The sequence below is a fragment of the Hyposmocoma kahamanoa genome, unplaced genomic scaffold (assembly GCF_003589595.1).
Source record: "Hyposmocoma kahamanoa isolate Upper Pololo Valley unplaced genomic scaffold, ASM358959v1 93, whole genome shotgun sequence".
Lineage (NCBI taxonomy): Eukaryota > Metazoa > Arthropoda > Insecta > Lepidoptera > Cosmopterigidae > Hyposmocoma > Hyposmocoma kahamanoa.
In genome coordinates, this window is record NW_020654810.1 from 20,567,592 (window position 1) to 20,581,625 (window position 14,034).

The 14,034-nt window shown below is 37.3% G+C and overlaps 2 protein-coding genes across 2 annotated transcripts in view; one reads left to right on the forward strand and one right to left on the reverse strand.

The window, feature by feature from the left end:
* The window catches only part of LOC113237107 (phosphatidylinositol 4,5-bisphosphate 3-kinase catalytic subunit delta isoform), a 29,186-nt gene that overhangs the window by 14,174 nt on the left and 978 nt on the right, over positions 1-14,034 (reverse strand). Inside the window, exons 3-4 of the mRNA XM_026473373.1 lie at positions 12,580-12,809; positions 1,434-1,655 (exon numbers count right to left, since the gene is read on the reverse strand). Coding sequence (XP_026329158.1) covers positions 1,434-1,655; positions 12,580-12,809 — 452 coding nt within the window. The remainder of the gene's footprint in view (positions 1-1,433; positions 1,656-12,579; positions 12,810-14,034) is intronic.
* LOC113237414 (leucine-rich repeat-containing protein 23-like) lies at positions 3,016-6,825 on the forward strand. Its single transcript, XM_026473868.1, has 4 exons — positions 3,016-3,237; positions 3,512-4,109; positions 4,816-4,991; positions 6,493-6,825. Exons 1-4 carry the CDS (start codon positions 3,050-3,052, stop codon positions 6,602-6,604), a joined length of 1,074 nt encoding a protein of 357 aa, XP_026329653.1. The 5' UTR covers positions 3,016-3,049; the 3' UTR covers positions 6,605-6,825.

Genomic DNA, 14,034 nt, shown 5'->3' on the forward strand with positions numbered 1-14,034 from the left:
CCAGTACTTATACTGGTCCTCACAAATACAAACGTCAGAGTCGACACGCCAAGAAGAATAATGAATAATTCTGTAGGTGAGAAGTGAAGAACCTTAGTCCATATTTTGGGATTTAGATGTTTTTACAAAGACTGCATTACAATGCTTAAAATCACGCAATGTAAAAGATTCGGATCGAGGACCCGGGTCAGGTTCATTGGCGTACCGGTGGAAAGAGGGCTTGGCGGATCCCCCCTATGGCGCTCGTACCATAGAGGCGATCCGCCCTGTCCTCGTAGAGTGGGTAAACCGGTTCCACGGGCCACTGTCGTACCACCTTGTGCAGGTGCTGACCGGGCACGGCTGCTTCGGTCACTACCTGCACAAGGTGGCGAGGAGGGAACCGTCCCCGTCGTGCCACGAGTGCGGCGCTGCGGATGACACCGCGCAGCACACCCTAGAGGTGTGCAGTCGGTGGGATGAGCAGCGCCGTACTCTGACGGGGATAATAGGGCAGGACCTCTCGCTGCCGAGCGTGGTTGCCGCCATGCTCGATAGCGAGGAGTCCTGGGAGGCGGTGGCCTCCTTTTGCGCAGAGGTTATGTCGCAAAAGGAGGCCGCGGAGCGGGTACGCGAGGACGCGGCGGACGCGCACCCGCTCCGGCGCAGACGTACGGGGAGAAGGCGAAGGCAGTTCGCTGCTCGCCTGATCCCCTAGTGAGACCAGCGGGCTCTGGACAGGGACTACGGAGCCTGCATTGCACGGCCTCACTCGTCTGGGGGGCGGGTCGGAGGACAGCCGACTCGCCCCTCCGTTGGCGCGGGAGCCCTGGCGTAAGCTAGGACGGCCGGGCGGTGTCGTAGTGAATGTTCACTGATCCCACGGCGCCGACTCAACCGGCGAAAGGGAAACCCGGGGGGGTTTTAGTGGGGTAGGCCCTCCAATCTGGATCCCCACACAAACCCTGAGTCTCCCTGGGCTCAGGGGTATCCATAAAGATTCCCCCCCCCCCCCCGTCAAAAAAAAAACAAAGGTACGGTAACCGTTCGGCCACATAGGCAGTTAAGTTTGGATAGGTTATCCTTGTAGAATGAGATAAGTTAACTTAAAAAGCTGATGAGTCCAAAATGTCACGATAAATTTAATAAGAAATATATTTCAATGAAAAATATTAATATATTAATAATTGTGTGTAATCATAATTGTAATTAAATTTATTTTGACATTGTGTTATTAATTTGCTGTGAACAAAACTAATTTTTATACCCTAAATATTTTTATAAATCTAAAATCAGGTCCTATGGTTACAAACCGCCTCCTTGACTGACTGACTGATTGACATTGTTATATGATCAGCAATTTTTTAAGTGAACTGGTTAATAAAGGTTTATAATAATTTAACATTAAACCTGTTAACAAAGCATTGCTCACGGTGAAAAAAAAATTGTTCTGCGCTCTGACAATTTTTTTTGGCTTCTCGTACTAATTGATGGACTGCAGAACGTCGTCGAAAATTCTCGTCGTTTTTTTCTAGATTAGAATGTTTACGCACCTTAAGCACGTAGTTAAGTGGACGTTCGACGCGAATGTTGAGCGAGTTGGCTTTCTTGCGTAGGATATTCTCGATGTGCTGTTGCGGCGTGACCGAGACTGGCACGTTCGAGGAGAACGAGAACTGCGAAGGAGAAACCATACTGGATCACATTGTTACTAGATAATTACTTATTCCATTACAAATATAAGTTAAACAGATGCAAAAAATGCTATGACACCTTATGCAGTCATAAACCTATACGATTAAACCATACAAATCTAATAGTATTGTTACGAGTTTGGGACAATTGATTCTGTTGTAATATAGCAGCGATGCCGTCGCTAATAGTCTATATTTAAACACACGCGCGACTTAAGCAGCGATACAATCGCGGTACAAAAACGAAGAAAACGCGATACACGTTATTAATTTAAATATTTCACTTTTAAATTTACAATTAACAAAATAAAACAATGTGCATAAATCTATACAGATTTTTCGCACGTTATGACTCAACACAAGCGACTAGGTCAATGCTGCCGCGCGTTTGCATCGATGCAGTCGCACGTTTGTATCGACGCAATCGCGCGTTTGTGTCACGATGCAATTGCGCGTTTCACGTTTGTATTGCTGCTAATAGTCGCCGTGTAACCGCTCTAAGGCATCTTATAAGTGCATACTTTTTATACATTAGTGCTTAAAAACTAAGTAAATATATTTAATTAACAATAGAAAAATAGTTATAATACCATTATTGTGTGATAACTTCTAGTAAACCTTGTTTCGTCATAGGTCTTATATAGGCAATGATTGACGATGTTTTTACACCCTTTTTATATATTATAGACGTAGGTTGGGGTCCCATGTTTGGAAATATCCAAATCTTTCCAAACATAGCGACCTAGGGGGGAAATGCTTTGTGCGAATCCTTGTAATAACAAGGCGAAATGCTTTGTGCGAATCCTTGTAATAACAAGGATTCGCACAAAGCATTACGCTTCCACATTTCTATAGCGAACTGAAGACCTATTCCTGAACGCTATAACTATAAGCCTTTTCAAGGCGAGAGTGATATTTACACATCTCCATCGTCGACTTCATCGTCACTTTCCATCCAGTGAGACGGAGATCCAATGAGCACAATTTTTTTATAATAATATAACTTTTTTATAAAAAAAACGACCTCAAAACTCTACCTCAACTTTGCCAAGTTTTATTGAAATCGGTCATCGGAAAGTAAGAGAAACTAGATTCATCCCCTAATGTAAACCTCATTACTATTGCCTTCAAAAAAGAAAAACTTCGTTCTAACATCGTTTTCAAAACTCTAAATACTATACACAAAATGCAATAACTCGCCGTCAAGGGCAGTGAAAGGTACTTAACAAAAGTGCATATAAAACTTTATTGGTGAAAAATTAAAAAAAACAATGGCAGCTTAAGCTCATTTGTCATTACATCAACAAGCGTCAAAATTGCAACATAACTACTCAAAAGCTCCAACTTAACCGTTTACAGCGGATGATTTGCAGTTCATGTTGAAATCACATTTTAACTTGAAGAAAGATGAGACGGAGGAAGCTGAGTCAGAAGAAGAGCCCGTGACCGAGGCAATCGTGGAGGAGGAGAAAATGGTCATTGATATATCCGAAGAAAGGATTCTAAAAAAATCCGAAGTCAGCATAAGATTGAGTTGGTTGGGAAAAACGGCTGAAGGGGACGGGTGAGCAGAAAACTTCTTCCTCCTCGGTTTATATGCGAAATATATATATAATACTTTTTTGGAAGATAATTTCCTTTCGTGAATCGTAATTTGAACCTTTGACGACGAAGCCAAATAAACAGTCAAATTTCAAGGCAAATTTTATTGAAGGTCCTTAACTTCCTTAAATGAAACTCCGTTTTTTTTTTAAATAATTGCCTTCTCGTATTAAAGGCGAAAACCTCATTTTGAATACCAAATTTAAAACCATATTATCTAAGATTTTTCGTTACAGGTATACTTACCTAAAAGCTACAATTACGTGGATGAAACTAACGAACATAGAGGCAATCACTTGCTTCAAACATCTACAATTTGTCGATGTTTCCAATAACAACCTCAATATACAGAGACTGCAGCCCGTCACCGAACTACCGTTTTTAATTCTTCTTCAAGCTGATAATAACGAATTATACACAGCTGCTTTAAAAACTTGCAAATACCTCCAAGTGCTCATTTTAAACTATAATCAATTGACAACAGTCAAGCACGTGTTTCAACCACAGTTGTCTACGTTAGAAGTCGGTTACAACCAAATAAATGAAATAGTTGTAAACAAAATGCCCCATTTAAGATGCATCGACTTCCGATACAATGTGATTCGTGAGTTACCGCTTGCGATGGATTTCCCGAAACTGGACAGTTTGTATTTAGCGGGAAACAAGATCAAAAGTCTGTTGGGAATTGAGACGTTGACGAATTTGAGAATATTGCATGTGCGTAACAATCCGATAAAGTACCTGAACGGCTTCGTCCCCGAATTAGTTAAATTGCAATATTTGAACTTGCGGAACTGCAAAGTTGCAACGCTGAGGCAAGTCAAGAAACTGCGGGTAAGTTTTAGGAAACCTTTGTAGCGAAGAATCTGTCTCTTTCTACATTGTATTGTATATACAGAGTTAATTGTAATATACTGACAACTTCACAGGACTAACTGCCTCCGCTGAGGTCCCAGGTTCGATTCCCGGGCTGGGAGAAATATTAGTATGGCCACATTTATTTCTCTCGTGAGTTTGGGCGTATTTTGTGGTTGTCTATGTGTGTGTTCATGGCACTGGCGACTCAGGGAATCCTGATAATGTTGCGTGTGTGCGTTATTATTATTACTAAATTAATAACATTAGAGTTTTTCACAAAACCATTGGTTTGACCAAACAACAAAACCAATTCATTAATTTATCAAAAATAAAGTTTGTATCAGACCCTGACCCCCGCGTTTTGCATCGGACTGGTATTTACTCTCGCGCTATATTTTGCTACCACACAGAGTGATCACCGTTTAGGAATATCTATTTAAATATTCTTATTTTGCACGAAAGTGAAGTTGTTACAAATGACTCCGTATAAATGAAACCTGTTAATGATACTTGGTCGACTGAATGAAGGGTAGTTTTTTTGTAACTGTCACTGTATATAAAAATCATTGGTGCGATGTTTATATTACAAAAATCTGAAGTGACAATTGGTGATCGTAATTTCATTTTCATATTATTTCGTAGTTTAATGTTGAACATTTCAGTAAATCAATGGTTTTTTTAGATGTTGCCAGCCCTAGAAGTACTCATACTGAAAGGGACTCCGTATCTAGGAGGGCCGGGTAAAGAAAGCGCAGAGGCCGCCGTCGAGGAAGAAGATCCTGAAATCAGAGTTGAGGTGCTGGCTGCGTTGCCAAAGCTCAAGCGTTTTAACAAAACCGAATATTCGCCGGAAGAAAGGTAATAAAGCGATAGTTTTATACTTGAAAACGGATGCAAAGAAGTACCTAGGATCTTGGAAACTGCAGATCTCTTGCTTCTGCTCATGGCCGTATTCTCTATAAAGTGCTCTGTTAGGAAATACCGGGTCATGACATTGTGTTATAAATCCGGTGTATGAACACAAAAGTAACCGGAATCAGAGTTTGACACTCTCTATTTTAGTATTGTACTCTAATCTTAGAGTTGCCAGTATTAAAGTTAGTTGTATTTAGAGATGGGTTTTTCCCCGATAAATATCCGTTTTTACTGAGTATTTATCCTAAAACATGGATAATTATTTTTTTGTGTTATTTGTAAAAAAATTCATTAGAATTCATTTTTTATTAAATAATTACGTTTTGTTATTCTTTTATGTAACAATACTGTTCTACCTACGTTTTTCGAGCGAGTGGTATAAAAAATTCGATTGACAGAAAGTTGTCAAATTAACTGTAACCCTTGAGCTGACCTATCCTGCGTGAATAAAGTCGACCCAACTTTATGGTCTCTTGGGGTCTACTGCGTACTAAATAAAGTCATGTTTGGACTTGAAATAGCCTAAGGATTCTCTTTCACATTTCACACACAAAATCTATTAATTAAAACACATGATATAAAAATAAATTGTGTAGGTACACAAAGTGTTTTAAAAAATATACTTTGTTTTACTAAATATAAATATAAACCACGATTAAATATATTTATCCACGTTTTTGGATAAATGTCGAGTAAAAATGGATATTTATCCTGAGTATTTATCCCAATGATATTTATCCATGACCCATCTCTAGTTGTATTTCATTCATGTGAAGCTCCAGCGATGATTAATATTAAACTAACCAGCAGACTGAATTGATACAGTGTGGAATGATTGAATGAAATATAATACAATGTGTTGTTGAATTAATCAGGCCACACGCTGAGTTGTGGATATTGCGATCTATTTTAGTGGGAGTAGAGCTAAGGAGCTCACAAGGGTGAAAGAATTCGTCTTGCTGCCACTTCACCTGTTTCTGTAGCGAAGCAGTAATATGAGCATTATTGCGTTCCGGTTTTTAAGGGTGAAATTAACAGGCATATCGTCGCCTTACTTTCTCAAACTCGTATCTTAAAGCATAAAGTTACAGAAATGCAAAAAATGGATTGCATATGTATATTTTGCAGCCTGATTTCACATCACATTTCCTTCACATTCACACACTGGTTTTTACCTATACTTAAAGTAATGATCCAAATTAAACCCCTTGATAAGCAATTTAAAATAAATAGAAAGTTTTGCCATCTCTCTCTATCTTTATAAGATACGAGTTTGAGAAAGTAAAGCGGCGATATGGGACTTGTGAATTTATGTCTCAAGGTGACAGGCGCGGTGGCAGTACCACTCAAATCTTTGCAATTTGCGTGTCGCTTACCACCAGGCGCACGATTTGTTTTGCACGATTCGTTCCGTCACTTGGTGTCATAAAAAGAATTTCCACAGGCAAGAAGCAAAGGAACTTATGAATCAATGGCAAGAAGAAGGTGAAAAGGATGAAGAGGACGATGAAGACGTTGCCGAGGAACTTGGGGAAGAAATGCGTCCCAATGAATAGTCATAAATATTCAATTGTTATTATCATATTAAGTAATGTTTACATGTCATTGCAAGTCATCTGAAGCTTAAATCATTACAATTATACACTAGTTTGCTTAGATTTAACTTAGTTTTAATAGATTCAACTTAGTTTTAATACTCTAGTTTTTATTTATTTTAGTGTTGCTTAATAGGGATTAGATTAGACACTTGCATAGGGTTATTCAGTAAAGAGGATATTTTCTTTTTCTTTTTTGTTTTATATCAACTTATCAAGATACCGTATAAGAACTGGGAAGCGGTCTCACAGTCCTTTTATTGCTTATTATCACGAAATTTTGCATGAAGTTGTATGTTGATAACCTAAAAACTAAATTTAAAACATTCAAAAACAAGTTTACCGGTTAGTTTCAACTGTCTGTCTGATGTACAAAAGTATGATTTAAGATATTTATTTCTCAAAAGAATACAAATTCACTTAGCGAGAAATACAAGGTGTCATAAAACTTCTACAGAGTGTACGTGTCGACAAAACATTGAGATGAAGGTACACAAATAAAAAAAAAACAAACATTAATAATAATTAAATAATCAGACCCCCTTCCGTATCGTATATATACCATGAAACCTACCAGAGCATCTCGTGATATTCGCTATCAGTCGTTTTAGGACGTGGCTTTCCCTAACATTTCAACTTGTGCTGCCCACTCGAAGTTAAAGTTACCAGTGCTGTGAAACATACTCAACTCATTTGAAATTCATGCTTACTCCATACGGTCACTACACTCGTAATCCTAACAGTAAATAACATTTTAAACAATGGCGTACTCCTCGCCATTTAATAGAAGTGAGTTAACGTATCTTGCGCAGTGATGAGTTGGTACAATTTTTTATTGCGGCTGTACTATTTAAAAGGTCATTTTCAAACCTATTTCTCACTGAAAGTATATCACGTCGAAAATAATTCTGTAAAAACTTTTTGTCTCGACGTCAACGCGCCTATTTTTGTTTCTTATTATTTATTTTACCGTCAGACATCAGCATAAGAGTGACCGCGAAATAGTGATATTTTTTTCATAAATGATCCTTTTTTTAAATATTTTCTTTTTTTTAATAAAATTTAGGCAAGTTTGTATCGATTTTTTTTTTTAAATGTTAAACAAGTTAAAGTAGCTCACAAATAATGTACGAGTAAAACCCAGTACCAAATTTCAAAAAGCTGTGGAACGGTTCTCAGCCGGATATTTAATAAAACTTCCGTGGACCTTTATTGTTTGAAGATAATACTAGGGACCAATAAAATCAAGGTGTTAGTAGATTTGTTTGAAGAGCGTACTAGGCCGATTTCATTCTCTCACATTTCAGGACAAAAAGAGATCATTTAAGAAGGAAAGGTGATGGATGATAAGGAAGGAAGATTTCAGATTTCCATTACTTCTGTCTGTTAACATAGTTTCAATCAACTTCTAAACGCACATAAAAAGCATGTAAACTTCGTCAGTAATAATTAGTCAATATGCATTCTTCCAGTGAACCGATTGTAACATTTTCAGTGTACTTTTTAACTTCATACCTACAACTGTCTCGTTTTCTATACTAGGAAGTTTCTTGCATATTTATTCACTTTCACAAAAGGAAGGTTGCATAATTCCAGATTGGTTATTATTTCAATTAAGCTACAAGTTAAATACCTTAAGGTAGGGAGACTGGAGTCTACTAGGAGATAACTAGACCTGTGTTACAGGTCTCCAGGGTCTCAACATGCATTCAAAGAACACGTGTAATTCAAGGAAAACCTTACAAAAATACATTCCACTTTTCCTAATTACACATTCCAAGTTGTGAATGTATGACAAGGAAAAGCTTGTAATTCAGTCCACGATTTACCTAACACTTATACAAAACGGTTTTCATACAAAATAATGTGACTACGTTATCCCAGTAACTTTGGCAACTTTGGTGGCTAGATGAGGAGGTCAGGGTTTCTCAGTAGGACAAGTTTGAGAAAACAACTTTTAGAATTGGTGCAGATCTGTTCTGGGTAGTACCCCGGAATTAATTTTGTTGTTCTGGTACACTTAGTACAAAGAATTCCCATGGCACATTATTATTATTGTTATTATTAACTTTAGTCAGTCAACAAATTTGAATTAATAAACTGTTTTGAAAATATATTGAGTTCTTCGTTTGTCCCCATTCACTGAATAATAAATACAGTAGAAGTACTTAGTTTGCATGACACGTGTGCCAACAGTACGCGTAATTCCACACACATAGTATATAGTGCGCCATTTTCGCTTTGTACGTTTGTTAATTATCTCGAAAGTCGTAGAAAAATGCCTTATTTTGCTACGTTGTAGTTCAAACATTATAGTCGCACTTGTAATATTATCTATAGTGGTCTTTCATACCATCATGAAGTCTTATTTAATTTTAATAAATTTTAAATGATGTGTTTAGTGTTATGATTTTGCGAAAGTAAACCTTATACTGCTGCAATACGGTCACTTCTTTTTTGGAGCACTAAGTGAACATCTCGAATTCGTCGTCGTTCAGCTATTGGCCGCTAGATGGCAGCATATTGATTGAAATTTCAAAATAATATTAAGACGTCGTAATTAGCATAAAACGTTATGCCAAATTTAATTTATATTAACAGTCCACGATTTGTTATTTCTTTTTAAATTAGAAACTACGACCAATCATTCTAAACATTTCATGTCTTTCAAATTATAAATGTGAGAGTTTAGCAACAACGGTTTTGATAGTATTGATTACTATCAGAACCGTTGTGCGTGTATTGTTGTTGTTGTAGGTCTAAGGTACTTCCATTGTTTTTTCTTCCGTGGTCGCTATTGCTACCTATTGGTAATGATTTATAAAGAGCCCGAAACGTCGGTTTGTTTGAAAAAAAAAACGCGTTTGTGGATCCTGAAGTAATTTGTGTCACTTCCTTGTATATGCTTCAAACAATTAAACACCAGTTTTATCAAAGATCATGGTTCACTTTTATTTGTATAAATAATATCTTGAGAACTTTGAGAACTAGTAAAGCGTAGTAGAAGGAAAACAAGCCTATTTATTTAACATTAACTCGTAAACAAAACATTGCTTCAGATGGGTTTCACAAGTGTGCCAACAAATTGTTAAGGTAAATGAAGCACAATAATGCGGTAGGTTTTTACTGGCACGACTTCTAAACAATGATATCATTGGAAAAACAAATAAGGGACTACAAAATTGCTGCATTCATTATGTTTTCACTTTAATTATTCTATATAATAATATTAATGTGCCAAGCAATCATTTACCAGATCTAAAACTAGGGAATACCCTGTACTGTGACTACAAGAGTAACGGAATTCACTCAGAACACTCAGACCAGGCGCTGTACTCTCGTTTTCCGTCCGACATCCGGTGTCAAATATGAAGCTTCATGTGTGACTATACTGAATGCTCTCAAGGAAAGGAATAAAGTGGCCCTGCGCTGAACTCCAGGTCACTCTGATGTCGAGGGAAATGAGGCAGCAGACGAACTGGCAAAGGTTGGTGCTAGGGAAACCTTTATTGGACCCGAACCCTTTATAGAGATAGCATACAGCCTGCCAAAACTCACACGGCTGAACGAGAGCACACACGTCTCCCGAGAAATGTGGTTACAGAGTAAGGGTCTTGAGCATTCAAAAGCCCTGATAGTTGTCCATGTTTCAAACACTGCAGAGCTTCTCGCTCTGTCATTGGACAGGAATGGCATCAGAATGCTCAATAGTCTTAACTGGACAATGTGACTTGACAAGTACATGTCAAATACTGGGCAGAGAGAATAGAGAGTGTAGATTCTGCCACGAAGCGGACGATACTCCTGCTCTTCTTCTCACCCAATGTTTGGGCGTACAAAGCTCCATACTGGGAAGACATATGCCATAACCTAAGGACATTAAATCTGTCAGAGCCAGGAAAGTCCACCGAACTGTAATTAGTGGTGATCACAATAGATCAACTGATGGTCGCAGTGATGAGGGGCTACATATGCCCCGAATGAAGCTACCCTAATAATAATAATAATAAGTATCTCGACCTGGCGCACAAGATCACCGACATGTGGGATGTGGCCGCCACTGAAATAATCCCAATTGTTTTGTCCGCAAATGGGTTAATTCCAGTCAGCCTTTCTAATAGCTTGAGGCGGTTGGATTTCTGTGGCGTGTCGCTTCCAGCACAAATGCAGAAGGCGGTCCTGCTCGATACGGCACGTATTGTTCGCCGGATCTTAGACCTGAGTACCTGACCCCGGCCGACTGTGCCATTGCCGGGAAATACCGCCTCTCCCATTTAAAAATTCAAAATTAATCTTTTAGGCCTTGGGGGAGCGAGAGTTTAAAATAGATATAATAATAATGAAGCTTGTGTCTTTTAATTTGGTCGGACGGATGTCAGATATGCGTTTTTTATAATGTCAACTGACGGGATAAACAAGTCGTGCGCCTGATGGTAAACTAACCCATCCATAACAGTTGCAATGCCACTCAGAGCGTTAAATCGCAAAGATCTGTGGGGCATTGCCAATGCGCCTGTCACCCCTCAATATCTCAATATAAGTTGACAAGCCTCATGTGCCTGTAAATTCATCAGCAAATCGGTCTTAGCGGCAATTCAAACCATTACCTCATCTAGCGGCCACAGTGTTGGGCCGCAGAGGGCCACATTAATCCAATGAAGTAATACCGGAGTTTTTCATAAACATTCGAAAGCACTATTGAATGTCATGTGAAATCTTGGTAGCTGCACAAGTCGCACGCATGGCTCACATGGATACAACAATAAAAAAAACAGAACATTCATTCACTTGCATAAAGTAATACACAGAGACCTTGTTGCTATTCGACATTAACATTAAACCAAATCCTCCTGTTGGCTAAAAACTTTAAATTGTAGAAGAATGTGCTGAAAAGAATTTCATCATATTTTCACAAATAATCTATGGTATATAGATTCTGTACTTATTTCCTCAAACATTTCAAATTGTCTGTTTATCAGTTAAGTCAAAATTACATCCATATGGTAGTTGTTAGTCTGGCAGCATTTAAGATTGTTTCCTTCTTTTGCTTACACCAACATATATATTCACGTTATGTGTAATAAAACTGTACGTATGTATGTATATGTTGTCTTACATTAACATTTTGGATATAAATTGTAATATAGACAATAAATTGTTTTATACATCTAACAAAATAAAATAAAGTTAAAACTTACGAAAAGTTATATTGCTTTTCAGTAAACAAAATGGTTTAAGTTAGATCGACATTTTATCTACCTCGTCACTGAATGACGCAAATTGAGTTCCCTAGATAATGTTGTAGTAAACAACTTATACCTACACACCCATGTCATAACAATTGCATACCTATTTTGTCCACTGACATAGGGAGTTAGATAATGTTGGGACATTTATTCCTTAACGGAAAATTGATTATGATTATTGTATGAGATTATGGTAACTTTACTTCTATTTTAACGTTATAAGAACTGATGAGTTTGAAAAGTGATTGATTACAGTATTGAAAAAATTGAAGTCAATCCATCACTCTTTCATTCATTTACAATTACAATTATATGGACGTCGGGTCCGCGCTAAAAAGTGTCCGAACTTATAGGGCGTTAAAATCGTATACAGAGAGTCATTCACGCTTTAGTCTTCGTTTGTTTGACTGACAGCGAAGCAAGAAAAATTAGACAGTACTGCGATGACATTACAATTTAAATTCAACGTTTTAGCTTTTTCGTATTCCTTTACATGTCACTATGTTTAAATAGGTTGACTTGGGACTTTTTTTCGTGGGTTTTGTATTAGACCTGTCGTCCATTTATTTGTAAGTCAATGTGTAAATATACAATAATTATTCCAAACATATGTTTAATTTCTTATTACTATTAAATTACAAAAGAATAAAACAATAAAAGATTTCGCAAGCATTTATAAATAAAACTCACCTCTGTATTGGCAATTTTAGTGACAAGTATAAAGCGATGGTTGTTCAGATGGCTGAGTAAGGTCTTAGGTACAGCTGGATAGTCTGCCAATCGTGGCGGGAATTGGTACCGAAGTCTTTCCATCAAAGTGCTTTGAGCTCTTTTCATAAGGCAGTCTTCTGCTAAATTACGCATCCTTGTTCGAAAATCATTGACCTCTGAACTTCGAAGATTGTCGAATTCATTTAAACCTGATGAAAAGTTATGAGTTAACAATAATAATAGCGCGCACACGCATAGCCCCGCAATAGCGAAACCCTGTATCGTGGGTGCCATGGACACACATATAGACAACCACAAAGCACACCCAAACTCACGAGAGAAACAAATGTAGGCCACATAAATATTTCTCTCGGCCTGGGAATCGAAACCGGGACATCTGCGTGGAAGACTAGCATGGTAACCGTTTGGCCACAGAGGCAGTTAAAACACTCTAAACTTAAAAAATTCAACAACTTAACGAACTTAAAAAATAACATAACACAAAATAGCAAAGTAATGTTAAGAAACAGTAGTGCAACAGTGCATGCTAGAAAATAATGCAAAAGGATTCAAAGGAAAAGTGCATTAAGTATGTTTTTAAGAAAGAGAATGAGCTATTATTTTTTCAATGTTTTACGAAATATATCAAAGTTACAATTAATAATTGCTATAGATATGACACCTATATATCATAGTCATTTATTTCATGTGAACTTTAATGTAACTTGTTTTCCAGTATTTACTGATAGCAATCAACAAGTAATATTGAAATAACTGATAATTCTTAAATACTGAGTCATCTCAATTTTTATCAGAGGAATTTAATTGATAATTTTTTATGTAACTGCTCTTATTTTCATTAAAACCAAGTTAATATTTTAGTTCCATTTAAAATGTGTGTGACAGGAAAATTTTTTTTTACTGTCCTTTTGCAGATAAACACAGTTTATCTCAAAATAGTCTGACCCCCTGAAGTGAAAGACACAGAATGTAGATTTAACTATAAAGAGAGTGACTTGCCTCTACACCAAGCCAATGTTGACCTCTAACAGGTACACATTACCTACTCCTGGGCTAACATATCGACTGTAAACTGGCAACCTGTACTATCTCAATTTTGATAACTTTACAGGATGAAGAAAAATCATTTATGTATGTACATACGTACACATGTAATAAAAATATTTAAAAACTACGTATTTATATTTAATAAACCTGCCCCTGCAGCATAGCTACGCGTCATAGTCACGACGCCACACGATAAAATTTAAAGAAGCGTGCACTATTGACTATATAAATTAGATCTGATTAAGACAGCCAATAGCGCGCGCCAATTTCAACTACAGGGGCAGATGCTATATAAATGACACAAACAATTTTTTTCTTCATCCTGTTAAGTTGTCAAAATTGATCAACATCAAGGACTTTCATGCC